General features: G+C 37.1%; 1 protein-coding gene across 1 annotated transcript in view; it reads right to left on the reverse strand.

Moving 5' to 3' along the window:
• Window positions 1-5,154: 5,154 nt before the first annotated feature.
• The window catches only part of LOC102872394 (uncharacterized protein KIAA0825-like), a 33,924-nt gene continuing 13,632 nt past the window's right edge, over window positions 5,155-25,446 (reverse strand). The window contains exons 2-3 of the mRNA XM_006885365.1: window positions 9,300-9,468; window positions 5,155-5,832 (exon numbers count right to left, since the gene is read on the reverse strand). Of these exons, the coding sequence (XP_006885427.1) occupies window positions 5,155-5,832; window positions 9,300-9,468 (847 nt within the window). The remainder of the gene's footprint in view (window positions 5,833-9,299; window positions 9,469-25,446) is intronic.

A 25,446-nucleotide genomic window follows, 5' to 3' on the forward strand; every position in this document is an offset into this window, starting at 1 on the left:
GGAAGTAAAATGGGCAATCTCCTCCGGTGCAATCAACTGCCTCTGAAAACCCTCTGGAGGTCAGCTATGAGTCGGCTCTGACTCAGTGGCACCCCACAACAACTGCCTTTGAGTCAATTCTGACTCAAGATGACCCGATGTGTGCCAGGGCAAGACTGAGCTCTGTCAGGCCTTTCTGTAAAGGAGCCTCTGGGTTTCAAACCATTCTGTTAGTTGACCTTTACTCAACCAAAGACTTCCTCAAGGTCAACAAACACTTTACATAATACTTAATACAATCCTTTTGTTTATAATTGAAAACAGTTCCATAAGTTAGATGACTAGTTGAAGGTGACAGGCATGTCAAGACCAGTAGCACACTTGACTCACAATCAAGTACACTTTTCATATTCTTCTAAGAGCAAAATAACTATAAACAAGGAATGTCCAAGTATTTATTAGAAATAGGAACTGTTATGAAAAAACAACAAACTCCTGATTGTCAAGTCAGACACGCCTCAGAGGTGACCCTGCAGAAGAAGCCACTCATCTTTCTCCCAAGGAGTCACTAAGGGATTTGAATTGCCAGAGGGGTGGTGCCTTTGGGTCTCAGTGTAACTCCCTACAGAACACAACACTAGTAATCTCCAAAAGAAAATGAACAAAATATATTTCTCCTATAATAAAGTAGCAGAAAAAAAGCTGATCAACAGTTTCATTTGTTAGTAGTTTTACCAGTGGTACAGCAAAAGAATAGATATTGTTCTAAAGGACCTTGTGCTAAATGAAGAAAGGAATTGTTTTCTACATTTTTTTTTTCATTTACTGTTTTACATAACATGAGATACTGGGCTTTTTTCTAGTGTGGCATCAGGAAATAACACAGAGAAGGTCATCAATGATCTAATGGAAATCTTTACATCTGTCTGAGGTATACAAAAATGCAAGATGATGAGGAGATGGCCAACTTTTACAAGTCCTTGAAATGTCTTCAAGGATCTTTTCTCAAATAACATATTTTTTTTCTGTAAGCATTTGCACATTGGGCTGCTTTCTTTACATTCCAGAATATGAACACTTAGGCAGACTAATGCCTCCATGTTTATACCATTTACACATACATGTTTATTCTGCTGACACTGTACAGGAGGGACGGCTGCTAAGAGAAGTAGGAACATGATCAAGGTGACCCTTGACAGGCTTCCTTTCAAATTTTGATATGTACCTCATTAGTCAAAATTATATCATCTCAAGACCAAGTCTGAGGCACTGAACACTAGAACAAAGACCTGATGAGCTGTGGGATGTTATCAAGGATGTCATCCATAAATAAAGCAAAAGGTCATCACAAAGACAGAGGAGGAATAAAATACCAAAATGGATCTCAGAAGAGAATCTGAATATTGCACTTGAACATCAAGCCAAAACAAAGAGAAGAAAACAGGAATTTCATGTTTAATAAAAGATTTTAAAGGGTCGTTGGTGAAAATAAAGCAAGGTAGTTTGATGAACTATGCAAAGAGTTGGCATCAGGAAATAAGAACTCACTTTATATTTCCCAAGCTGAAGGAACTGAAAAACAAATTCAAGCCACAAGTGACAATACTTAAAGATGCTATGGGCAAAATCTGGAATGATTCAGGAAGCTCAAAAGAAGATGGAAGGAATACAGGGAGTTAATGTACCAAAAAGAATTGGCTGACACTGAAATTTTTTAGGACATTCATATAATCGAGTATCGATCAGATGAGAGTCATAATTATTTCCATTCCCAACAAAGCATGTAGAAATTGAACAATATGACTAACAACATATGAAAGCAAAATTGTGGAAGATTACCCCAAAATAACTAGAGAAGTACATCAACAGAGAACCATTAGAAATACAAGCTGGAGGGAGCTCTGGTGGCCTAGTGGCAAGAAGCCACACTGCAATCCCAGAGGCGTATGGTTTGAATCCACTAGATGCTCTGCTGGAGAAGGAGGGACAATCTCCTGTACCAGTCAGATCTGATCTGATGGTACACACACACACACAAATAATAGAATTAAAAAAAAAAAAGAAATACAAGCTGGATTTAGAAGAGGCCATGGTACTAGAGATGCATCTTGGCTGAAAGCAGAGAGAACCAAAAGAATGTCTATTTGTATTTTATTAACTATGCATGGGCATTTGACTGTGTGGATCACAACAAATGGTGGCAAATATTGAGAAGACAGAGAATCCCAGAATACTTGATTGTGCTTATGTGAAACCTATACCTAGACCAAGATGCCATCGTCCAAACAGAGCAAGGGGACACTACATGGTTCAAAATCAAGAAAGGAATGCATCAGAGGGATGTATTCTTTCTCTTTAACTTTTCAATCTATTTGCTGAACAGATCATTTGAGAGGCTGGACTTCATGAAGAATATAGCTTCAGGATTGGAGGAAGGAAGATTCAACCTTCATTATGCTGATGACACAACCTTGCTCACTGAAACTGAAAGCATTTGCTGCAGAAGATCAAGGACTGGAGTCTTCCATATGGATCGTATCTCAACATCAACAAAATAAAAATCCTTACTACTGCGTCAATACGCATGGTCAACAGGCATCATAAGAGAAGGAGAAAAGATTGATTTGAGGGCCTTTTTACCACAAAGGGTCTTTTCCCCTCCATCCCTTGTTTTGTTGTCACAGGTCATTAAGTTGGTCTTGACTGATGGTGACATTACATAGAAGCCATGGCCTAATCTTTCCATTTGCTGTGATAGTTGAACTCATCATTAACTTCCTTAAATAAAATAAAAAAGGATTTTACAAGAGAAGGATCTTTGAAGAACATCAGATCAAACTCAAACTTTTCACTCACTACAGATTTTTTTAAAACCTTCTAAATTGTCAAAGACATGTATCAGATTCTCTTAAGTTGTACTCATTCAAGCTAATAGTTGTAAGAAAAATTCACGTTAAGATTGACAGGGACCATAAAAATTCACCTTGTGATTGACTCTCCTCTCCTCATAATATTTTTCCCCATTAAAAGACAAAGATTTATTTAGTTGAAATTCACCACAAATAATTTTTTATTTTTTAGATAATGAGAAAAGTAACTTTTGTTAAGTCCAAAGGATATATAATGTTAACAGTAAGATTAGTTTAATCATTTAACCATGCTAAATACAGATATAGTAAAATGCTACAATATAAAAATAACAGACATTAGTTCTCTTAAAATGTGGATAAAACATGGTTTCAAATTCCCCACCTTTTGTCTATCAGTCAAATACTGAACTATTTATGCCACCCAAAATCAGTTTGCTCAAGGGAGCTGCTTAATAATGCTGAATTAAATTGCTTTATAGGCAGCTAACTTTAATACCATTTGAAATTTCTTTAACTAGACAAAGCATTTTATACTTTGAAATAAAGTCCAACAATAATAATAGCACAATGGTTAAGTGCATGTATCTGTTTTCTGAAAGACTAACATCTAAGTTTTGACTCTGAACATGAATTGTGACTGCACACATGATCACGTGAAAGCTACTTAATTTAAACTTTCATTTTCTTGCTTACAGCACTACTTAACACCAGCCAAACCTACTGCTGTTGAGTTGATTCTAACTCATAGAAACCCTATAGGACATAACAGAACTGCCTGAGGGTATATCTTTATGAAAATAGATTGTCACATCTTTCTCCTGTAGATTTGAACTCTCAACCTTTTGGTTGTCTAATGGGCATATTAATCACTGTACAAGGGCTCTTGCACTTAGCACAAAGTTTGGCAAACGGAAAACACACAGTTAACATGTGGTTTCTTCTATAGTTCAGATAAAAAGTTAGAAAAAGATCAGTTCATTTAGTCTTGTGGAAAATATGGAAAAATTCTGGTGTAAAGTCAACATGCTTAGTTTTCTCTCACGAATGGGAAAACACCTCAATATCAGCTCTAAAGACTCCATAGCAACTTACACATATTTTCAACCATATGGATTTTTTTCTTCTGTTATAAACTATATTTAGCACACAGAAAACTTTCATACTTAAACCACTTTATAAGTCAGAATTTATTTAGAGAATATAAAAATTTAGAAAACAAATGCAGTTTCAAATGCATTTAAAATTTTATGTGCTAACAATTAAAATGAAAGTCTATTAGCTTTAAACACAATTATAATGTTACTAAACTGAATGATTTTACATTCTGCCATAACCAAAACCTGGCTGATATATCTCTGTTCTGTGACATGATATAGTTACTAGAATATAAAAAAGAACAACCCAGTAAAATACTTGAAAACTTATCTAGTATACTAATTTGATACTCTAACATTTTATTAAAGAAGTAAAAACATAGTGAGCTGTGGAAATTAGTTTTAAAAGATCATAAATCCAGAGATCCATAATAATTCAGAAAATGATAATTTTCAAACACTTACTTAACAATGTCACTTACAAATCTATTTAGAAATATCTCTCAGAATTTTATGCAAAGTAACATTTTTTTAACCTTGATTTCTCCTCACTAATAGGGCACTAAACCATGACAGGAAAAAGTTTATTATCTCACAAGAATGTCTTTCCCTTCTTTCTTTATTATCTAAATAAAATTGGTCCTTTTCAAAGCATCTTCTGTTTTATACATTTGTACAAAAATGTCGAGAGTTGTAGAAGGGCTTCAGGCCTTCTGTTTATAGGGTTGCTATGACTCAAAGGCAAACAACAACAACAACAACACAGAAAAAAAATTAGAGGAATATTAAAAATTAGTTAAAATAGTGTACTTTCCTAATCAGTTACAATGAAGTTTTAGAATTAATCTTTTAAAATTGTTCCTCACTGAAATTGCTTGATCAAAATATAATCTGAAACTTTCAATTTTAGCTAATATAAATATTAAAAAAGTTCAATAATACTTTTTACCAAATAATAGTTGAGCTTCAGAGGACACATGGGTTAAATATTATGGAAATGTTTTACCATTACTTTACTGTATCTTTAATTAGTCAAAAGGGAAAAAAGTACTTCTATTACTATGTGTACAGAAAAAGAATGTAGAAAAGAAGCATGTAACTTTTTATAACATTTATTTTAAAGTTTGCAAGGCAGTTTAACCAAATAGAAAAATCTTAGAAAATATAAGATATCAAAAGCTTAGGTTAAATCAAACAAATTGTAAATGTCACTAACCCAAAGCATGCACTGCTCCTCTATGCTTGCTGGAGCTCTTGGTTGTCTTAACCACACGAACAGCATTTTCTTTGAACTGCAGCTCACAAAATTTTTCAAGGAATTTTGCCATTTCTTCTGCAATGGTATTCAGGTAGGTTTCTTTAATGAATTTCACTGTTGAAGATGGAGCTAAAATTTCATGAAGTGTGTTAAAATCCTCTTTGATCATTGAGTACAAATTAAGCATTGCACTTTGGTATCCATGAACCATTATGTCTAAATTTGATTCTCTTCTATAAGAGGGAAAGCTGTTTTGCAGAAATTCAGCCAAAAGTTTATTCTGTATGTTCTGGTACTTGAGTGTAACTTCTGACTCTGGATAAAGGAACAAGAGTTGCCTTATGCACTGAGTTTTCAATACAATTTTCTGCTGTGAATTTTCTGCTATTTCATTATGACTTTGTAATTTGTTGACTAAGAAGCGTCTAAGATGCAATCTTATATTATCCCATATAGCCTTTATATCCACTGAGGACTGATCTTCAACAGAATGAAGAGAAGTTCTGGAGAGGAAATGGAAAGATGTTCCACTTAGAGAAGACGGTAACGAAATGCTGCTCTGACAGGAGAGGTCCCAGAGTAAATCCAGTATCATTTCTTCTTGATTTTGCTTGTTCTTCAAGAAATCATGCTAATAAAAGTAAATTATAATATTAGTAATATGGTTAAAATTAAGAGTAACAGAAAAAATTTCCTATGCTCACAAATAATATTTTCAACTTAGAACCAATACCTCTATGCTTTTCAAAGGATTTTTTATTTTCCTCATTAGAAATAAAACCAATTGAAATGTTTTAGAAAGTCAACATTGTGGCCGGTTAAACTTTGTAAGCCTGGTTGATGAAGTATCCTTTACTTGGATTTCTAGAGAGACAATTTTTACATTCTACCTTACCCACCCACACACAACATAACCTGAACTGAATGAAAGCTGTAGCTCAAAAATTCTAAATTAAAATTTTTATAAAAATATAATTGAAATGTGTTTGAATTTATCCAAAATACATTCAGGATCATGCCCCTAATTAATTCCTGGTAGATAATAATCATCTCTGAATTGGTACATTTATCATTATAAAATCTCATACAATGTTTTCAAAATCATTAAAAATAGAATGGAGACTTTTAAATATCGAAGATACCTAGGGGTTACAAATAACTGCCTTCCTGAGAAATAAACTTCAATATGTTTAAAGATTTTTAACTTTCATTTAAATGCCTTTTTAAGAATCACGTTAAGAAAGATCTTACTTTGAAAATTAATCTGAGAATATTTCAGTTCTCTCTAAAGAAATAAGTAACTCAAAATGGGAAAAAAATAATCTCAGAATTATTCCCCAAAAGATGGTATGAAATTATTCCTTTACACTTTCTGTGATAAGTGGGAGAAAACCATGGTGGGTTTAATTAAGAATAGTAAATGAGCAAAAAATTAACCTTCCTGGAGTTTGAATTAGGTACACATGCACAATCCCCTCCCATGCTGACTTTCCTAATTATGTTTATTTCAACTAATATTAAAATTAGTTCATATTCTCAGAGTAGAAGCAAGCTGATTATAGGAGAAATGGAAGAAAGTTTCAAGTGACATAAAATCAGCCCGGCTTTGAAATTTCTTACTGACAAGTATACCATAATAAAGTGTGATTCAGAATTAAGAACTAGATAAATTCCAAGAATTTTTTCTCTACCATTTTAAGCATTTAATGTCTAATTTAATGTTGTGTCTATAATAAATAATATTTAATATCTACATAGTATTTTATTATATAAGGATAAATTTTCCATACATTTCTGATTTATAAATAAAAATTCTGTGATACAAATAATTACATCTCCAATTTAAAAATAGGTGTATTAACATTAATCATGCCTTAATAACTTCCCAAAAGTCACATAACAATAAGAAACAACCAAGAATGAGTCCTGGCTTCATTCTTCTAGACCTAGTTCTTACTAATATACCCGAGAAATACATATATGACCTCTCTCTAGCTGGTTTCTCTTTTTCTCCTTCTATATTTCCATTCTCAATTCAGTCTCTGTCTATATGGCTCTTTCTTGATCTAATTTATTTAGTTATGTTGATATTTATAGAAACAAAATGTCCTCAGGTCCAAAATAGGTAACCATTACGATAAATTCTGTAAAACAAATGAATACTAGTCCCTTAGCCTTGCATTTATTGAAATCAGGACTAACTATAAATTTCTCATCAAAGACTAATAGCTAACAGAGGTTTAAAACATGCAAGGTATGATTGCTTAAGTTTTGAAAATGATGTCAGTATAATCAGTAAAATTAAGACTTCTGTTTCTTATTTAAATAACCAAATAATTAATAGAGGGGGGGGAACCTTTATGGAAATAAAAAATATATGTATGAAAAATATTCTTACAATTTTTAGGAGGTAAAAAAATTGATAATAAAATTCTTTTCATCTAGATCTGATTTCTTCCTAAAAAGTAACATGACCAACTTTGTTTAAAAACAAAACACCAAAAACCCCCCAAACAAACTAAAAAGGCACAAAGTAAAACACAACAAAAACCTAAGCCTGGAACAAACCTACCAGTCTAATGAATTTTTTAGCAAAACTAAGTTGTCTCTCCCCTGCCCTGAAGTGAATACAGGATGACTTACGTGTGACAGATTAAAAGATAATCAAAAGCTTTTGCTATTAATTAAATGAGAAAGCATTATTACATCAATATTAATGAAATTCAACACACATGGTTTTTAATAGAAATTAAGGAATAAATGAATCCATATTTATTCTTCAACTCCACCTTCAGGAGATAATGGGTGAGAGGATTTTCTTAAAAGAATAAGGCTTCAGGGCACATAGTCATCCTTTCTCTTCCTTTTATTAATTTGTAAACATTAAAGAGACATCTGTAATAATAACAACAGCCAAAAACTATTTTCATCTGATTCTGTCATCCTAAGCCATCTTACAACCTCAAGATATTTTCCACATCTGCCTTACTCCATGTTTGATGTTTAGACAAAAACGATGCCTTTTTCCCCATAAGTTAAATTAGAACCATATCTATTTGACTATAGAAATACTTCTTTCTAACAATTACTCTGTTTCTCTGGGAATCTGTTTTTGCAAACACAGTCATATATACACATATACATATACATATATCCATCTTAAAATAAATGTTGCTTTTAAAAACTACAAAGATATCTTTAACAAAAGGGGTAGAAAGTATCAAATGATGACCAATATAATAATTCTCCATCAATCAACTTATATAAATTATTGCCTTAATTGAAAAACACCAGTAGGGCTGAAACTTGGAAAGGCCAACAAAGACAGACAACCCACAGGCAAAATTGATGGAAATCTTAATATGAAGAATAATGAGCATAGAGAAAGTGAACAAATGTGAAAAGACACAAAAAGTAGTACATAGAAACTTGTCTGTAAATGATGGAAGAAATTCTATTGGATGGTTGAAGTAGAGAAAATTGTACCAACATTTAAAATATGAGACTATGTACAGTTTCTTTAAATGCTAACTTCATCAGAGGTATTTGCTTCATGTGTGAATGACTGGTTGGTCATTTTGTGGAACAATTGAAATAGAAACTTAATTTGCATGCAACTCAACCTGTAAGAAAGTGAATGAGGAAAACAGTGATTGTCACAGCCCTGAATAAAACTAATTTAAAAAAAAAAACAAAGAAGAAGATTTAGCTTTGAAATCCTGACAGCACTGATTAAATGATAAAGGAAGAAACTGAAAAAAAAAAAAAGTGTTGTAACCTCTTCCATCAAGTTTTGAGGTATTTTGTGGTAATAAATCAACAAATTTTATACTACTGATAGGGTATACCTCAAACCACAAAACACTCAGGGATTATAATGGTTAATCTACACTTACATAAAACTTCATTTTAGAATAAGAGTAATAGCTACAAATAGTTCATTGTATTCTATTAGAGAGATGAAAGTAAAAGCTCTAAACTATGTATTACAGAGTAACATCATCACTAAAATATATTTGCACAATTAGAAAATGAAGGAGTGTATACGCTCTTCACCCACGCCATGTCACCATGATGCAAAGTGATTTTTGTTTTTACCATTGTTTTGAGGAATTTTATCAACTCTCCATGGGGAATGGAAGGTGACTTAGATGAATTATAACTATAGTTATTAAGCCATTCAAAGCAGTCAGTTGTTGTTTGAAGCTGTGCATCTGGACATTGTCTGTTAACTTCTGATTGTATTTCTTTAATGCAATATTCAATGCTAGAAAAAAAGAAAAGAAAAAAACATTTTAGGAGATAGGTGTGACTACATTTCATTACTCCATAGGCACAGAAATGTTTGTAGGAGGCATCTGTTTGCATGCAATTTACAAAGTTATAAAACAGTAACTAAGAAATTACCCAAGTAGTGTTGGTGGAATAGTAGGTTTAAGTGTTGAGCTACTAACTGAATGGTTAGTAGTTTGAACCGATCAGACATTTCATGGGAGAGGAAGGAGTCTTCTCCTCCTAAGATTGAGAACCTTGGAGATCTGAAGGAGAGTTGCCATGACTGGGAATCAACTTGACAGCAGAGGCAGCCTAGTCCCTAGGGAGTTGCACTGCTAACCCAAGGATCATGGCTATCTGGTGATTTGAATCCACCAGTCATTTGGTGGAAGAAAGATGGGCAACCTTTTGTGTAGAAACCTAAATAGAGGGATCAGTTATTTGTTGTTTCAGAATTGAAGGCAAGGAGATTTTATAAAAAATATATATTTTAATTTATGTTGCCATGAGAGGCCAGTCAGTCCTTGGGTAGAAGGTCAGGAAAGGAGAGGATGACCCTGGATGAGTTGGATTGAAGTAGTGACTGTGGCAGTAGTGTCAGAGATGGTGAAGTTGGCTTAGGACAGAGCAAGATTCAGAGCCATTGTTCACAGACTTGGTATGAATGGTAGTTGTAACTGACTCGATGGGAAGACGAATAGGAAATTCTTTTGTGTTAGAACAAGAACCAAAAAGTATAGAGGATTAACTAAACAGAGAGTCACCTATGAGCTGCTTTCAACTTGAAGGCAAAGAATTTTTTAAGAGATTATATTTTCTTTCAGAATTTAATAACTAAGAGTTCACATTTTTGGTGATAAACAAATGCAAAATTCACTCAAAGACTAACTGGAAATTCTTATGTAACAGAACAAAAACCAAAAAAGAGGTACAGTGTATTAGCAGCTCTTTTGATAAGCAGTGGATGTAGAGATAAAATACTTCTGATGACTGTGAAAACCTGAAATGCATATTATCTATAGAGATTAAAACCTTTTATGTAAAATTTCAGTCAATGAGAGACTAAAGAAGTCACAAAACAGTTACAAAGAGTTTGCAATTTTAGTGCTACACACACAGAGTCTACTATTACTACTACTACTACAGTTAGTTACCTTTTCCCTGCCATTTGACTCTACCGCACACAAAAATACACAAAAATGTTGTTACTAAATCCAAACACTGTAAGAATATAAAGGGTTGACAGGAATTATCTTAAGAAAATAAAATTAATTTTAAAATTTCTTTTACTATCCTAGATTTTATAAAATTCTATAAAGCACATTATTAGCTTTAAAGAGGAAAGACTTCCATTACCAAATAAAAACAAAAGATAAATTAAGAACTTAATGAAATGCCAATGAAATCTTTACAAGTGATATCTGTTAAAAAAACTTCAAAGTATATTTTGTTCTGATACTAAACAAATGTGCTATGCTATTAAAATTTTCATCTAAAAATGTGTATATTCGTGGTTGTAAATGATAGACAAGGGAATAAACTTGTCTTTATGGAGTAAACTGTTGACCACACAGTGTGTCATCTATGAAGGCACATGGATATGACATATTACTACCACCTGATGGCAGCATATCTAAACTCCATGAAAGCTTAGAAACAGGCAAATGCTACTGAAGCTGAACCCCTTCACCCTGAATTCACAGCTATGTATTTGTTTTCTTAAAAGTATTCTGAAATATTTTCTTCCAACAGGTGAAGCTACCACTTAGAAAATAATGATTGGTATTAATTATAGATTACATGTGATACACACAGTGACCTTTGGAAACTAAGTTCTGATTATTTTATTGATGTCCTATGACAGATGCATCCAACTTCATCAGGTGTGAGTTGCCTATAAACCACATACTGCAGAAGGTTAAGGAACACAGAGACTTCTGAGCATGAGTGAATTCAAACTGCATTACCTTGAAACAAATCCACTTTGAGAATCAAAGAGCCTTTTCATAAAAACAAAGAATTTAAATGAAAAGCAATACCTTCTCTGGCCACAGGCCATTCAATTTCCTGATGGGGCAGCTTTATTCAGGAATACCAGTTCTAAGTCTGACGAGAGATTGGATGTATTTTCTTAACTCCTTTGGACTGAGAAACATGATGCCATAAGAATACACCTTGGCTCTAGGGACCCTTTATCAAAGGTTTTTATTATAGCATCCTCATATGTCTCATTGAAAGAAACCTAATAGATTACAGCATTGTGAATTGGAAAGGCTCAGCGGTTAGCCTACCTAAATCTGTTTCAATCAGGACTCAGCTTTTAGGCTAATCTCTAACATCTGAATCTGGGTAGAGGCCAATAACTACAACTTATAAATAGGGCAAAGCCTTCAGAGGGTTAGATACTTTAGTAATTTGTTCTAACACTGATAAAGGGATTAAGTGGTTACTTTTCAGGGACTGCCCTCAGTGATACAAACTAAACCGGTTAAAATCCGTTTGTCACAAATTTTAAAATGCCAGAAATAATTCATTATTTCTAACTGCTTTTGTTGTAGTCAACTAAATATTTCTTGTCATTCTATCATTCATTCCTGTATCTTGTTAACAGTAAAAGTTTACAATCTATTATTATTCATTAATTATTTAAAAAAATATATGCAAAATTGAAGATGAGTGTTAATCTGTTAAACTGATTACATATCTCCTTTAATCAAGGTCAACATTTATAAAGTAAATCACGAATATTTAAAAGGAAACTCTTATTCTTTTTTTAAAATGTGCAGTAATAATGCTAATGGGAATTGTTAATTGGTTGGGTGAGTGGTATATACTAAAGACTTAAACAAGATCTTAGTCTAGGCTCTTGGCATAATAACATAGTTGTTGCTTGCTTTAGAGTCAGAACTGACCTATAGCTGACCCTCCAACGAGTTTTCAGAGGCAGTAAATCTTATGGGAAAAGACTGATCATCCATCTCCCACAGAGCAGTGGTGGATTCAAACCATGTGCCTAGTAACATGGAGTCCCTGGGTGGTATAAATGGTTAAGTATTCCTAACAGAAAGACTGGCAGTTCAAAGTCACCTAGTGGTGCCTAGGATGATAAGTCTGGCTTCTAAAAGGTTATAGACTTGAAAACACTATGAATTATAAAAATAATGTAGAAACACAAGAATATTAATAAAACAACTATAATAGAGTTGCTGTGTTGTTGTTGTGTACCATCGAGTTAAAACAGACCCATGGCTGACCCTCCAGAGGCTTTTCAGAGGCAGTTAATTGCATGGGAGGAGACTGCCTATCCTCCTGTGGAGCAGTTCATTGTCTTGAACCTCATGCCTTCGGGACTGCAGTGCAGCTTCGTGCCACTAGGCCACCAGGGCTCCCTAACTAAGGGGGGAAATTAAAAATTCACATCCTTAGTATGATATATTCATTTATTGACTTGATATAATGCTACATATTGTCCAGAATTATAAACATAGATAGAATTAGTATAGGGGAATTTACTGAAATAATAAGCCTCATACTTATAAAATGCTTACCTATGACAGGATCCTGCCCAAGCAGCTGATGTGTTTAGAATCACAGAAGCCAAGAAACCTTCAGATACAAGCTGTTAGATCAAGGGCTGGACAATGGAAGATAAATGCTGAAGGGATTCGGTAGAAGTGAAGGGGTATCCTGGTGGAGGATGGAGCTGGGAACTAAGTGGGTCAAGACACTGGGCCAAGGGCAGGGACAATGCTGTAACTAATGGTTAACTCCACAATGAGGGATTTATCTTTCACTGTCCTAGAAATTGCTTGTCTGTCAGATACTCCTCTAAATCTGAACATTCAGATTAAGACAGACTAGGAAGAAGGATAGGGTCGCTATGAGTTGCAAGTGACTCGACGGCACATAACAACAACAACAACAACAAAAGGAAATAGCAGGCCTCTGAAAACCCTATGTACAACAGAACACACACAGACTAACAGAGAGGACAACTGAGGTAGAACTTTCAAGTATGGAAATACAAAGTAAGAGGAACAGTTGTAAGCAGACACTAGTGATTGGAACATGGAATGTGAGAACCATGAATGTAGGAAAATTAGATATTGTTAAGAAAGAAACGGAACGCAAAATATTGACATACTAGGCATTGGAGAGATGAGATGGACTGGCATGGAACATTTTGAGTCAGATGATCATATACTACTCAGGAGATGAAAAGGCGAGAAAAAATGGAGTTGCTTTCATAGATAGAAAGGTAATTTCTAGATCCATCTTAAAGTACAACATTGTGAGTAATAGGATAATACCTATACGCTTACAAAGAAGTCCAGTGAATACTACTATCATTCAGATATATGCACCAACAGCCAGAGCCAAAGAAGAAGAAATAGATTATTTCTATCAACTTTTACAGTTGGAGAGCAATCGAACATGCAATCAAGGCTCATTGATAACAATGGGTGACTGGAATGGAAAAGCTGGGAACAGAGAAGAAGAATCAGTAGTTGGAAAACATGGACTCAAGTGACAAAAATGAAGCTGGAGATAGAATGATTGAATTTTGCACAATCAATGATTTATTCATTGTGAATACATTTTATAAGAAACATAAACACAGGTTATACACATGGATTTCACTGGATGGTATGCATAGAAATCATATTGATTACATCTGCAGAAGGAACCTCTGGAGAAGCTCAATATTAGCTGTGAAAACTAGGCCAGGAGCTGATGTGGAACAGAGCACCAACTACTCCTATGCAAGTTCAAGCTGAAGCTGAGGAAAATTAAACTGAATCCACGGGAACCAAAATATGACTTTGTGTTCATCCGACCTGAATTTCAGAAACATCTCAGGACCAGGTTGGAGGCCTTGAACACTAATGAGCGAAGACCAGATGAGTTGTGGGAGGATGTCAAATGTATCATTCAGGAACAGTGCAAACGGTCCTTACAAAGACAGAAGAGAAAAAAAAGACCATGTCAGAAGAAACTATGAAGATTGCACTGGAGCACAGAGAAGCCAAAGCACAAGGAAGAATTCAAGAGCTGAGAGGAAGATTCCAAAAGGCAGCACGGAATGACAAAGCAAAATATTACAATGAAATGTGCAAAGAGCTGGAGTCGGAATATTGAAAGGGCCGAACTCGTTCAGCATTTCTTAAGTTCAAGGAACTGAAGAAAAAATTCAAACCTCGAGATGCTATAATCAAGGATGTTTTGTTGTTGTTGTTGTTTAATGCCGTCGAGTGGTAGACGACTCATAGCGACCCTATGAACGAACAGCCTGAGCACTGTTCGTACATAGAGTTTCCAGAGGCAAGCCATTTCGGAAGTGGATGCCGCTCCTGCTTCCAAGCTTGATTTAGTCGGGAAGCTCCAGCCAACACTGTCCACCATGGGTGCCCATTACCACGATTGGCACATCACTGTCACAGGCTTCAGCGTCACAGCAACCACGAGTTACCTCTGTACAGCAACGCACAGACCAGTGCTATACCACCTAGAATAATGTTTAACAGGAAGACAATTTGAACCTGGCCGAGGGCCACAGCTGTCAAGTGCAAACCTGCACGTCAAACACATTCCCGGAAAAGCAGTCCATTCCAAAGCTTGCCACGATTCCTGCACTCCCCACCACCACGCTCCTGCCTTCTGGCAAGGAGAGCTTCCCACGAGCCTGTGAAGGCGCCAGCCAAACAAGGAACAACATGGCCACTTCCTTCCCAGCTTCCTTCGGCTTAAGGCCGCCTCCTGGTTCAAACCCTAGGCCCAGGCTGGCTAGCCTCACTCCAGGGACAGAGCAAACCTGCACGTCAAACACATTCCCGGAAAAGCAGTCCACTCCAAAGCTTGCCACAATTCCTGCACTCCCCACCACCACACTCCTGCCTTCTGGCAAGGAGAGCTTCCCACAAGCCTGTGAAGGCAGGCAGAATATTAAATGATCCAAGAAGTATTAAAAGAAGATGGAAAGAATATACTGAGTCATTGTAGCGAAAGGAACTGGCAGACACAGAAGAATTTAATGAAACAACTTATGAGCAAGAGCCTAAGGTGATGAAAGAAGCTCAAACTGCTTTGAAGGAAATAGCAAAAAAATAAGGCCCCAGGAATAGATGGTATAACAATTGACGTATTTCAGCTAAGAGATGATGCCCTGAATGTGCTCACCAAGTTGTGCCAAGAAATCTGGAGAACCACCACTTGGCCAACTGACTGGAAGAGAGCTATATTTGTTCCCATTCCCAAGAAGGGTGACCCAACAGAGTGTGGAAACTATAGAACAGTATCATTGATTTCGCACGCAAGCAAGATTCTATTGAAGATTATTGAAAAATGACTGGAACAGCACATCAGCAGAGAACTGCCAGAAGTCCAGGCTGGGTTTTGAGGAGGTCGTGATACTACGGATAGTGTAGCTGGTGTTAGATGGATCTTACCTGAAAGCAGGGAATATCAGAAGAATATCTATCTGTGTTTCATTGATTATGCAAAGGTGTTTGACTGTGTAGATCATAACAAACTGTGGCTGACTCTGAGAAGAATGGGAATCCCAGAACACTTGATCATGCTTCACTAAGACCAAGAGGCAGTCGTCAGAACACAGCAGAAAAACAGTTCATGGTTCAAATTTGGGAAAGGTGTATGCCAGGGATGTGTCATACCTCCACACCGTTTCAACTGGTATGCAGAACAGATCATCCGGGAGGCTGGGCTCTACGAGGAGAAATGCGGCATCAGGATTGGTGGAAGATCTATTAACAATCTGCGTTATGTAGATGACACAACCTAGCTTGCTGAAACTGAGGAGGACCTGAAATGCTTGCTGCAGAGGGTAAAAGACTGCAGCCTTCAGTATGGATTAAGGCTCAGTGTCAAGAAGACAAAGATTCTCACCACTGGACCAACTGGCAGCATCAGGATGGATGGTGAAGAGATTGAGATTGTTAACAACTTCAGTCTGCTTGGCTCCATGGTCAACACTCTTAGCACCAGTAGCCAGGAAATCAAAAAACATATTGTGATGGGAAAGTCTGCTGTTAGGGACCTCTCCAGGGTACTGAAGAGCAATGGTGTCACTCTGGAGGTTAAGGTGTGTCTGATACAGGCTATGGTCTTTGCAATCACTTGTTATGCATGACAGAGTTGGACAATGATTAGGAAGGATAGAAGGAGAACTGATGCCTTTGAGCTGTGGTGCTGGAGAAGAGTATTGAGTGTACCATGGACTGCCAAGAAAACAAACAGATTCATCCTGGAGAGGGTTAAACTAGGCTGTTCCTTGGAGACAAGTCTGACATACTTTGGACATGGTATAAGGAGGGACAGATCCTTGCAGAGGTACATCATGCTTGGGAGGGTAGAGGGGTGGTGCAAGAAGGGAATACCCTCTATGAGGTGGATTGATTCAGTGACTGGGATAATTGGGATGGGTATTTCGGAGGCAGTGTGATCGGCACAGGATAGAGCACGGTTTAGGGCTGTTGTACACAGGGTCTCTATGAGTCACAAGCAACTCAACGGCACATAACAACAACAATGACAGGATAAGGACAGAATCTGGATGAGAGTAAGAAGTATATAAGATACTTTGACTATAGTGGTAAAGTTTTAATTCTTAAACTGGAGAATGTTTACATGATTGTTTACCATAGTATTCATATGCCTTTTCTTTTTCTTTTTATTTATTTTTTTTTTAAGCCTACAGTACCCGGTATTCCCAGGTGGTCTCCAATCCAAGTAATAACCAGGCCCGACCCTGGTTAGCTTCCGAGATCAGACGAGATCGGGCGCGTTCAGGGTGGTATGGCCATAGACTATTTATATGCCTTTTCATACATATCAACTATTTCTTAATAAATTTGGACTTTAACAGGATTTATATGTAAGCACTCAGAATTATCCAAGTTAATGAATTGTACAAGTGGATGCACTGCAATGAAGTTGTGTGTAAATACATTTTAAAAATATTCTTTAAATGTAATAGGTATGGACTGTAGCACAATGTCAAGAAAAAAAAAAGATTCTTACCACTGGACTGATAGGTAACATCATGATGGATGAAGAAATTGAAACCGTCAACAACTTCAGCTTACTTGGATCCATAAGTAACAACCCTTGTACCAACAGTGAGGAAATGAGGAGATACATTGCATTGGGAAAGTCAGCAGTTAGAAACTTCTCCAAATTACTGAGGAGTAATGATGTTAGATTGAGGACTAAGGTACATCTGATTCAGACCATGATCTTTCTGATCACTTGCTATGCATCTGAGAGTTGGACAATGAATAAGAAAGACAGAAGAATTGATGCCTTTGAGCTGTGGTGTTGGAGAAGAGTTCTGAGTATCCCATGGATGGCCAAAGAACAAACAAATAGATCTTGGAGAAAGTGCAGCCAGAGTTTTTTTTGCTGGCAAGAATGAGGTCACTTCATCTCACATTCTTTGGGCATGTTGCTAGTAGGGGCCATTCCTTGGAAAGGGACATGATGCTTGGAAGGGTGGAGGATCAGCAAAGGAGAGGAAGAACCTCGATCCAGTGGATTAACATGGTGAGTGCTGCAATGGGCTCTAGTGTGTCAAGAAGTGTGAAAATGGCACAGGATAGGACAGGGTTTAGATGTATAGTTCAGAGGGTCACTATGAGTTGTACTCGACAGCACTTAACAACAACTTTTAGACTGTTGTATGTGTGCATATAGGGAGTTCTGGGGGCCTAGTGGTTAAGAAGCTGTGCTGCAAGGCCACCAGCTGCTCCATGATAGATATATCGGCAATCTCCTCTAGTGCAATTAACTGCCTCTGAAAATCCAGTGGAGTGTTATAGCTGTGGGTTGGTTTTGACTCCATAGTACACAACAACAACAAAAAAAACAATAACCTTATACCGTAAGGTTGAATAAAAGTGACAGAAGAAAAACTGATGCCTTTGAATTGTGGTGTTGGAGGAAAATACTGACTATCCCATGGACTGCCAAGAGAACAACATATATGTCTTGGAGAGGATGAAGCCATATTGTTCTTTCAAAGCAAAAATGGTGAAGCTTTCTCTAGCATACCTTGGGCATACTGCTAGAGGAAGCTTTTCCTTGGAGAAGAACATCATGCATGGAAAGATGGAGAAGGAGAGAAAGATCCTCAACTAGGTGGACGGACACAGTGCTTTCAGCAATGGGCTTGAGTGTGTCAAAGATTGAGAGGTTGGCACAGGATAAAACAGGGTTCAGATCCATTGTTTATAGGGTGTCTAACAGTCATACTCAACTCAATAGTACTTAATAATAAATTAAACCCTAAAGAGTTACACAAAGGCAGCTGGGAGAGGAAGCGGCCATGTTGTTCCTGGTTGGCTCCTCCCAGGGTCTTGGGAAATTCTCCTTGCCAGAAGGAGCATGGTGGTGTAAGCGCAGGAATCGTGGCAAGCTTTTGGAGTCAACTGCTTTTCCGGACATGTGTTTGTTACGTGCAGGTCTGCTCTGTCCCCGGGAGAGAGGCTAGCCAGCCTGGGCATAGGGTACCAACGTTGGCTGGAGCTTCCTGACTAAATCAAGCCTGGAAGCAGGAGCAGCATCCACTTCCGAAATGGCCTGCCTCCGGAAACTCTATGTACAAACAGTGCTCAGGCTGTTCGTTCATAGGGTCGCTATGAGTCGTCTACGACTCGACGGCACCAAACAACAACAGCAAAGGGTTACAATATCCTATTAGTAAAAAACTAAACCAAACCTACTATTGAGTCAATTCCAAGTCATAGTGATCCTCCAATGGGTCTTTTTATTGTTGTTAAGTGGTGTTGAGATGATTATGATTCATAGAGATGCTATCAACAAAATACCTGAACTTTATCTTGCCCTAGGCCATCTTTATCATTACTAACACACTTAATCCCATTACCAGAGACTCTGTATCAGTCCATTACATTGAAGGTATTCCCTTCTTTGCTGACCCTCCATCTTTCTTTTTTTTCAATTTCAATGAAAATTTACAGAGATTTTGGATTTCCATTCATTCATTGTTGCACTTTTCTCCCTGCCCAACCCTCCCCACAAGTTCACTCCTCTCTTTGAAAAGTAAAATTTCTTCACTGGTATACAGTCCCCCCCACTTCTCCCTCTACCCTCCATCTTTCTAAGCATGATGTTCTACTCCAAGGAGTAGCCTCTCCTAACAACATGCTCAAAAAAATGTGATATAAAGTTTTGCCATTTGTGCCTCTAAGAAGTACTCTGGTTACACTTTATCCAAGACATATCTGTTCCACAGGACATTTAGTTCTCTTTTCCAATACCATAACTCAAGTCATTGATTCTTCTCCTGACATGCTTACTCATTGTCTGGTTCTCAGATGAACAGCAGGTGATTGGAAAGACTATGGCTTGGATCAGTTGCACCTTAGTCTTTAAACTTACATCATTGTTCTTTAGGTCTTTGGAGAGGTCTCTGACAGCATACTTTCCAATGCTTATACATCTCCAGGTTTTCTGATCCCTGATACCAAGGATGTTGTTGATTGTGTGGATTTAAACAAGAAGAAATAGTTGATTTTCTCCATCTATCATGACCTTGTCTACTGACCCAGTGGTGATGATTTTTGTTTTCTTCATGCTAAGATGTAATTCGTACTGAAGGATACAGTCCTAGATCCTCTGAAGTAAGCACTTCAAGTCCTCCTCATTTTCAGCAAAAAAAGTTTGTTTCATAATGCAGGTTCTTGATGAGTCTTGCTCCAATTCAATCTTGATGCTACACTCTTCTTCAAAAAGTCCAGCTTCTCATATTATTTGCTCAGCATGCAGTCTGAATAGGAATATAGAAAGTGTACAACCCTGATGCATAGATTGTCTGATCTTAAACCATGCGGTGTTCCCTTGTTCTGTTCAGGCAACAGCTTCTTGGTCTAGGGTTTTTAATAAGCATAATTAAGTGTTTTGGAATTCATACTCTTCTCAAGTAGCCACAGTTTGTTAAGATCCACACAGTCAAATGCCTTTGCATAGTCAATAAAACACAAATGGACATCTTCTGGTGTTCTTTGCTTTTAGTGAGTATCCATATGACATAAGCAATGATATTCTTGGTCTCTTAAAACCAGTCTGAACTGTGGCAGTTCTCTGTCAACATACTGCTATTATAGCTGTTTTTGGATAAGCACTATTTTGCTTCATTACTAATATTAATGATATTGTTCAATAATTTCCATATTCTGTTAGGTCACCTTACTTGAGGACAGGAGCAGATAAAAATCTCTTCCAGTTAGGTAGCCAACTGTCTTCCAAATTTCCTGGCATAGACTTGTGATCACATGTGGGGGCTACCTCTGTTAGCTGGAATATGGCAATTGGTATCCCATCAATTCCTAGGGCTTTATTCTTTTCCCAACGCCTTCAAAGCAGCATGAACTTCTTCCCTCATTATCACTGGCTCTAGATCATATGGTACTTTCTGAAATATTTTAATGCCTACCAGTTCTTTTTTGTACACAGTCATCGTCTGTATTTATTTTTTTTAAAAAATATTTGTTTTGAATATATTATTGAATGTAAAAAATCCAGTCACTTTATCTCCAGCCTCATTTCAGACCCCAAGTCAATAATTATCAGCAACTTTTACTTTGTTTCCAACTTTTGCATTCTAGTCACCAACTATTATTGGTGCATCTTGGCTACATGTTTGTTCAATTTCAGACTGCAAAATTTGTTAATTTATATAGTATATTCTATGTATTATATAGTATATTCTATTAGTATATTCCATGTTCCAATTATCAATGGATGGCCATAGCTCTTCATTTTTTAGTATCTTTTACTCTAAGGCTCTCCCTCTAGCACTGTATCTAACAGTATACTTGTGAATTGTTCTTAGAATTTCAAAGGCCAGTTATTTCAGAAAAGACAGCTAGTCCTTCATCCTAATCTGTCTTAATCGTGAAGCTCGTGAGACACCTGACCACCATGGGTGACCTGCTGATTATCTTGCTGGCTGCTTTGATGGTGGAAGCTACTGCTGATGTGTTTTTAAAATAAAGATGTGCCTCATCCTTCTTCAAAGGGGCCGTTGGTAGATTTGAACCACAGCCCTTTCAGTCACCAAGCCAGTACATAATGCACTTTACCATCAGACAACTTTAATGACAACAACAACACAAAAGCCAAATAACATCAGGGTAGCCATCAACTTTTTAAAAAAGCATTGAATGAAAATTTGATGGAGCACAGTCTTATTCTGACATGCATGGGGTCACAATTATACTCAAAGGCAACCAGTAGATAACAGGTAGGTGTAGATAGGGGAGTTGAAGAAAACAGAATAATTATAACTGTGATATTTAAACTTACTGTTAAGGTTTTTGTAAGATATGTCTTTACTGAGCAGCTACAGTGCTGTGTAAAAGAAAACACTGATTTACTTGTAAAAATTACAAGATGTTTTATGAGGCAAAGCTTTTATATGCATTTATTTAAATGGTAAGGTTACACATTTGTAATATATAATACACATGGTTGAGTCATGTACCAATCAGCAACTCAATGACAGATCCAAATCTGTCCTATCTGTGCCATCCTTCCTGACACATTTAAACCATTGCCACAGTCACTGTTTCAACCTCATTTTTAAGTGACTTCCCATTTGGACTCTACTTCTTATACTTTAGTAACCATGTTCCTCTAATGGTTATTAGGTTTTTGAAAGCCTGTTACTACAGATGGGGATGCCTTGTCCTGTTTGTTAGTCTGTCTAAATTTGAAGCGCTCGTGAAACCTGTTCAACATGGGTGAAATTGCTGTCATTTGAAACAGTGATGGCTTAACTTTCAGCATCATAGCAATCTACAAGTTAGCTCAGCACAGCAAACTGAGAGACAACTGTCATACTGCTAAGAGCAAACACAAAACAAGTAAGTGTGTATATGTGTGTGTTTATGTATTTATAGGAAGCTTTTGTGGTTAAGAGCTGAACTAACAACTCAAAGGCATGCCATTCAAAACTACCAGATACTCTGTGGGAGAAAGATGGGCAATCTCTTCCTATGTGGTTTGTAGCCTCTGAAACCTACTGAAAGATCAGCTTCAAGTTTGTTCTCACTCAACAACAACAGCCATCAGTCAGTCAGTCAGTCAGTCACTGACTGACTGACTAACTAACTAACTAATTAAACTAACTAACTATGGTTAACTCTGAGAAGAATGGGAATCCCAGGACTCTTAATCGTGCTTATGAGAAACCTATACGTGGACCAAGAGGCAGTCATCAGATCAGAGCAAGGAAATACCGCATGGTTCAAAATTGAGAAGGGTGTACGCCAGGGATGTGTCCTGTCTCCTTACCTTTTCAATCTGTATGCAGAAGAGACCATCCGGGAGGCTGGGTTCTATGAGGAGAAATGTGGCATCAGAATTAGAGGTAGACTAATCAACAATCTGCTTTATGCAGATGACACAATCTTACTTGCTGAAACAGAGGACCTGAAGCGCTTGCTGCAGAATGTCAGACTGTGGCCTTCAATATGGATTGAAGCTCAATATAAAAAAGACAAAGATTCTCGCCACTGGGCTGAATGGCAGCATCATGATAGATGGTGAAGAGACTGAGATTGTTAACAGCTTTAGTTTCCTTGGCTCCACAATCAACACTCTTGGTTCCAGCATCCAGGAAATTAAAAGATGAATTACATTGGGAAAGTCGGCTATCAGAGCCCTCTCCAAAGTTCTGAAGAGCAACGCTGTCATTCTGGAGAATAAGGTGCACCTGAACCAGGCCATAGTCTTTGCAATTACTTGCTATGCATCAGAAAGCTGGGATATGACTAGGGATGATAGAGAATTGATGCCTTTGAGCCATGGTGCTGGAGAAGAGTATTGACTATACCATGGACTGCCAGAAGAGCAAACAAGTTCTTCATACAGAGGGTGAAACCAGGCTGCTCTTTGGAGCCAAGGATTCTCAAGCTTAACTGACATACTTTAGACATGTTCCAAGGAGGGACCAGTCCTTGGAGAGGGACATCATGTTTGGGAGGGTAGAGGTATACTGCAGGACCCTTGATGAGATGGTTTGATTCAGTGACTAGGGTAATGGGGGTAGGTATGTCAGAGACAATAAGATTGGCACAGGATAGAGCAAGGTTTAGGGCTGTTGTACTCAACAAGTGACTCGACAGCACATAACAACAACATATATATATATATATATTTGTATGTTATATATTTAGATATATATGGACAAAGTATATGTTATTATTGTTATGTGCTGTTGAGCTATTGTGTGTTTGTGTGTGTATGCATGAGTGTGTGTGTGTTGTTGTTGTTAGGTGCCATCAAGTTATGACTCATAGCAACCCCATGAACAAAAGATCTGAACCTAGTCCTGTCCTGCACCATCCTCACACTTCTTGACACACAAGATGCCATTGCAGCAGTCACCTTGTCAACCCACTTGGTTGAAGGTCTTCCACTCCTTTGCCAACTCTCCACCCTTCCCAACATCATGTGCTTCTCCAAGGAATAGCACACATCCTAGCAAAATGTTCATAATATGTGAGGTGAAACCTCATCACCGGCTGCATCTTCTCCATGACATATTTATTCGTTTTCTTGACTGTCCATAAAATGTTTGGTGCTCTTTTCCAACAACACAGCTCAAAGACATCAATTATTTTTCTGTCATCCTTATTCATTGTCCAGGTCTCAGATGCAAAGCTAGTAAATGGAAAGATCATGGCCTGAATCAGATGCACCTTAGTCCTCAAACTAACATCACCACTCCTCAATAATTTGGAAAGGTCCCTAGATGCAGATTTTCCCATTACAATGTGACGCCTTATTTTCCAACTCATACCAAGGGTATTAATTATAGATTCAAGCAAGATGAAGCTGTTGACAGTTTCAGTCTCCTCTCCACCCATCATGACACTGCCCATTGGTCAAGTGATACGAATCTTTGTTTTCTTGACATTGTGACACAATCCATACCAAAGGCTGTATTCCTTGATCTTCTGCAACAAGCGCTTCAAATCCTCCTCACTTTCAGCAAGCAAGGTGTGTCATCTGCATACCGCAGGTTATTTATAAGTCTCCCTCAAATCCTGATGCCACATTCCTCTTTACAGAGTCCAGGTAAATTGTGTTAGCAATCAAGTGTAAGATGATTAAATGCGTCTGATCTCATTTACAATCAGCTTGGGTGGGAAGCCTCTGTGGAGGCAAACAGGGTTTAGTGGGTGGGCCCTGGTATTTAAAAATTGGTTGGGCCCTCAGGCCTGCTATTAATCGGGTTTAGAAAGAACATTGTTCTAAGTGGTGCAGCATCTGTCCATCAGTTTGCTGTACTGCTATTACTTGGGGTTGCTGTGATACTAAATCTTTGCCACTGATGTGTCAAAATTCCAAAAGCGTTGCCCATGGTAGACAGAGTTTGGGGGAGCTCCCTGATTAAGACAGACTAGCAAGCAGGAAGGGTGATCTACTTCTTAAATAAAGCACATTTGAAAAACCCGATGAACAAAACACACACACACACACACACTTATTTTCAGAGGTTAGAATTTAATTGTATTTGTAAATCAGGACAGAAGGCTTATGGCAGGATTTAGAGGCTAGCTTTGTATCTTAGAAAAACCAACAAGAAAAATTCTCATTTTTTTTACATGTTTAAATTTTTTTATTTCTACTTCTTATCCAAACATACACAAAAAGAGCTTTGTTGCTGTAGGCAGAAAGATAGACAATCTCCTCTCGTGCAATTAATTGCCTCTGAAAATCTGCTACACAAATGTCGGTTCTGATTTAATGGCACACACCAACAACCTACAAAAAAAAGCTACTGTTGGTTGGATCTGACTTGATGGTAGCTAATAAAAAAACCCAACAAACCCAGAAGAGAGGGTCAATATGAAGGAAAGGAGTCATCAATTCTGTCACTTTTGTTTGAAAGCCCAAGGAAATTTATAGAGAAAATAGAAATTTA

Source organism: Elephantulus edwardii, unplaced genomic scaffold (assembly GCF_000299155.1).
Source record: "Elephantulus edwardii isolate Elephantulus edwardi_28Jun2011 unplaced genomic scaffold, EleEdw1.0 scaffold00043, whole genome shotgun sequence".
In the NCBI taxonomy this organism is placed as follows: domain Eukaryota; kingdom Metazoa; phylum Chordata; class Mammalia; order Macroscelidea; family Macroscelididae; genus Elephantulus; species Elephantulus edwardii.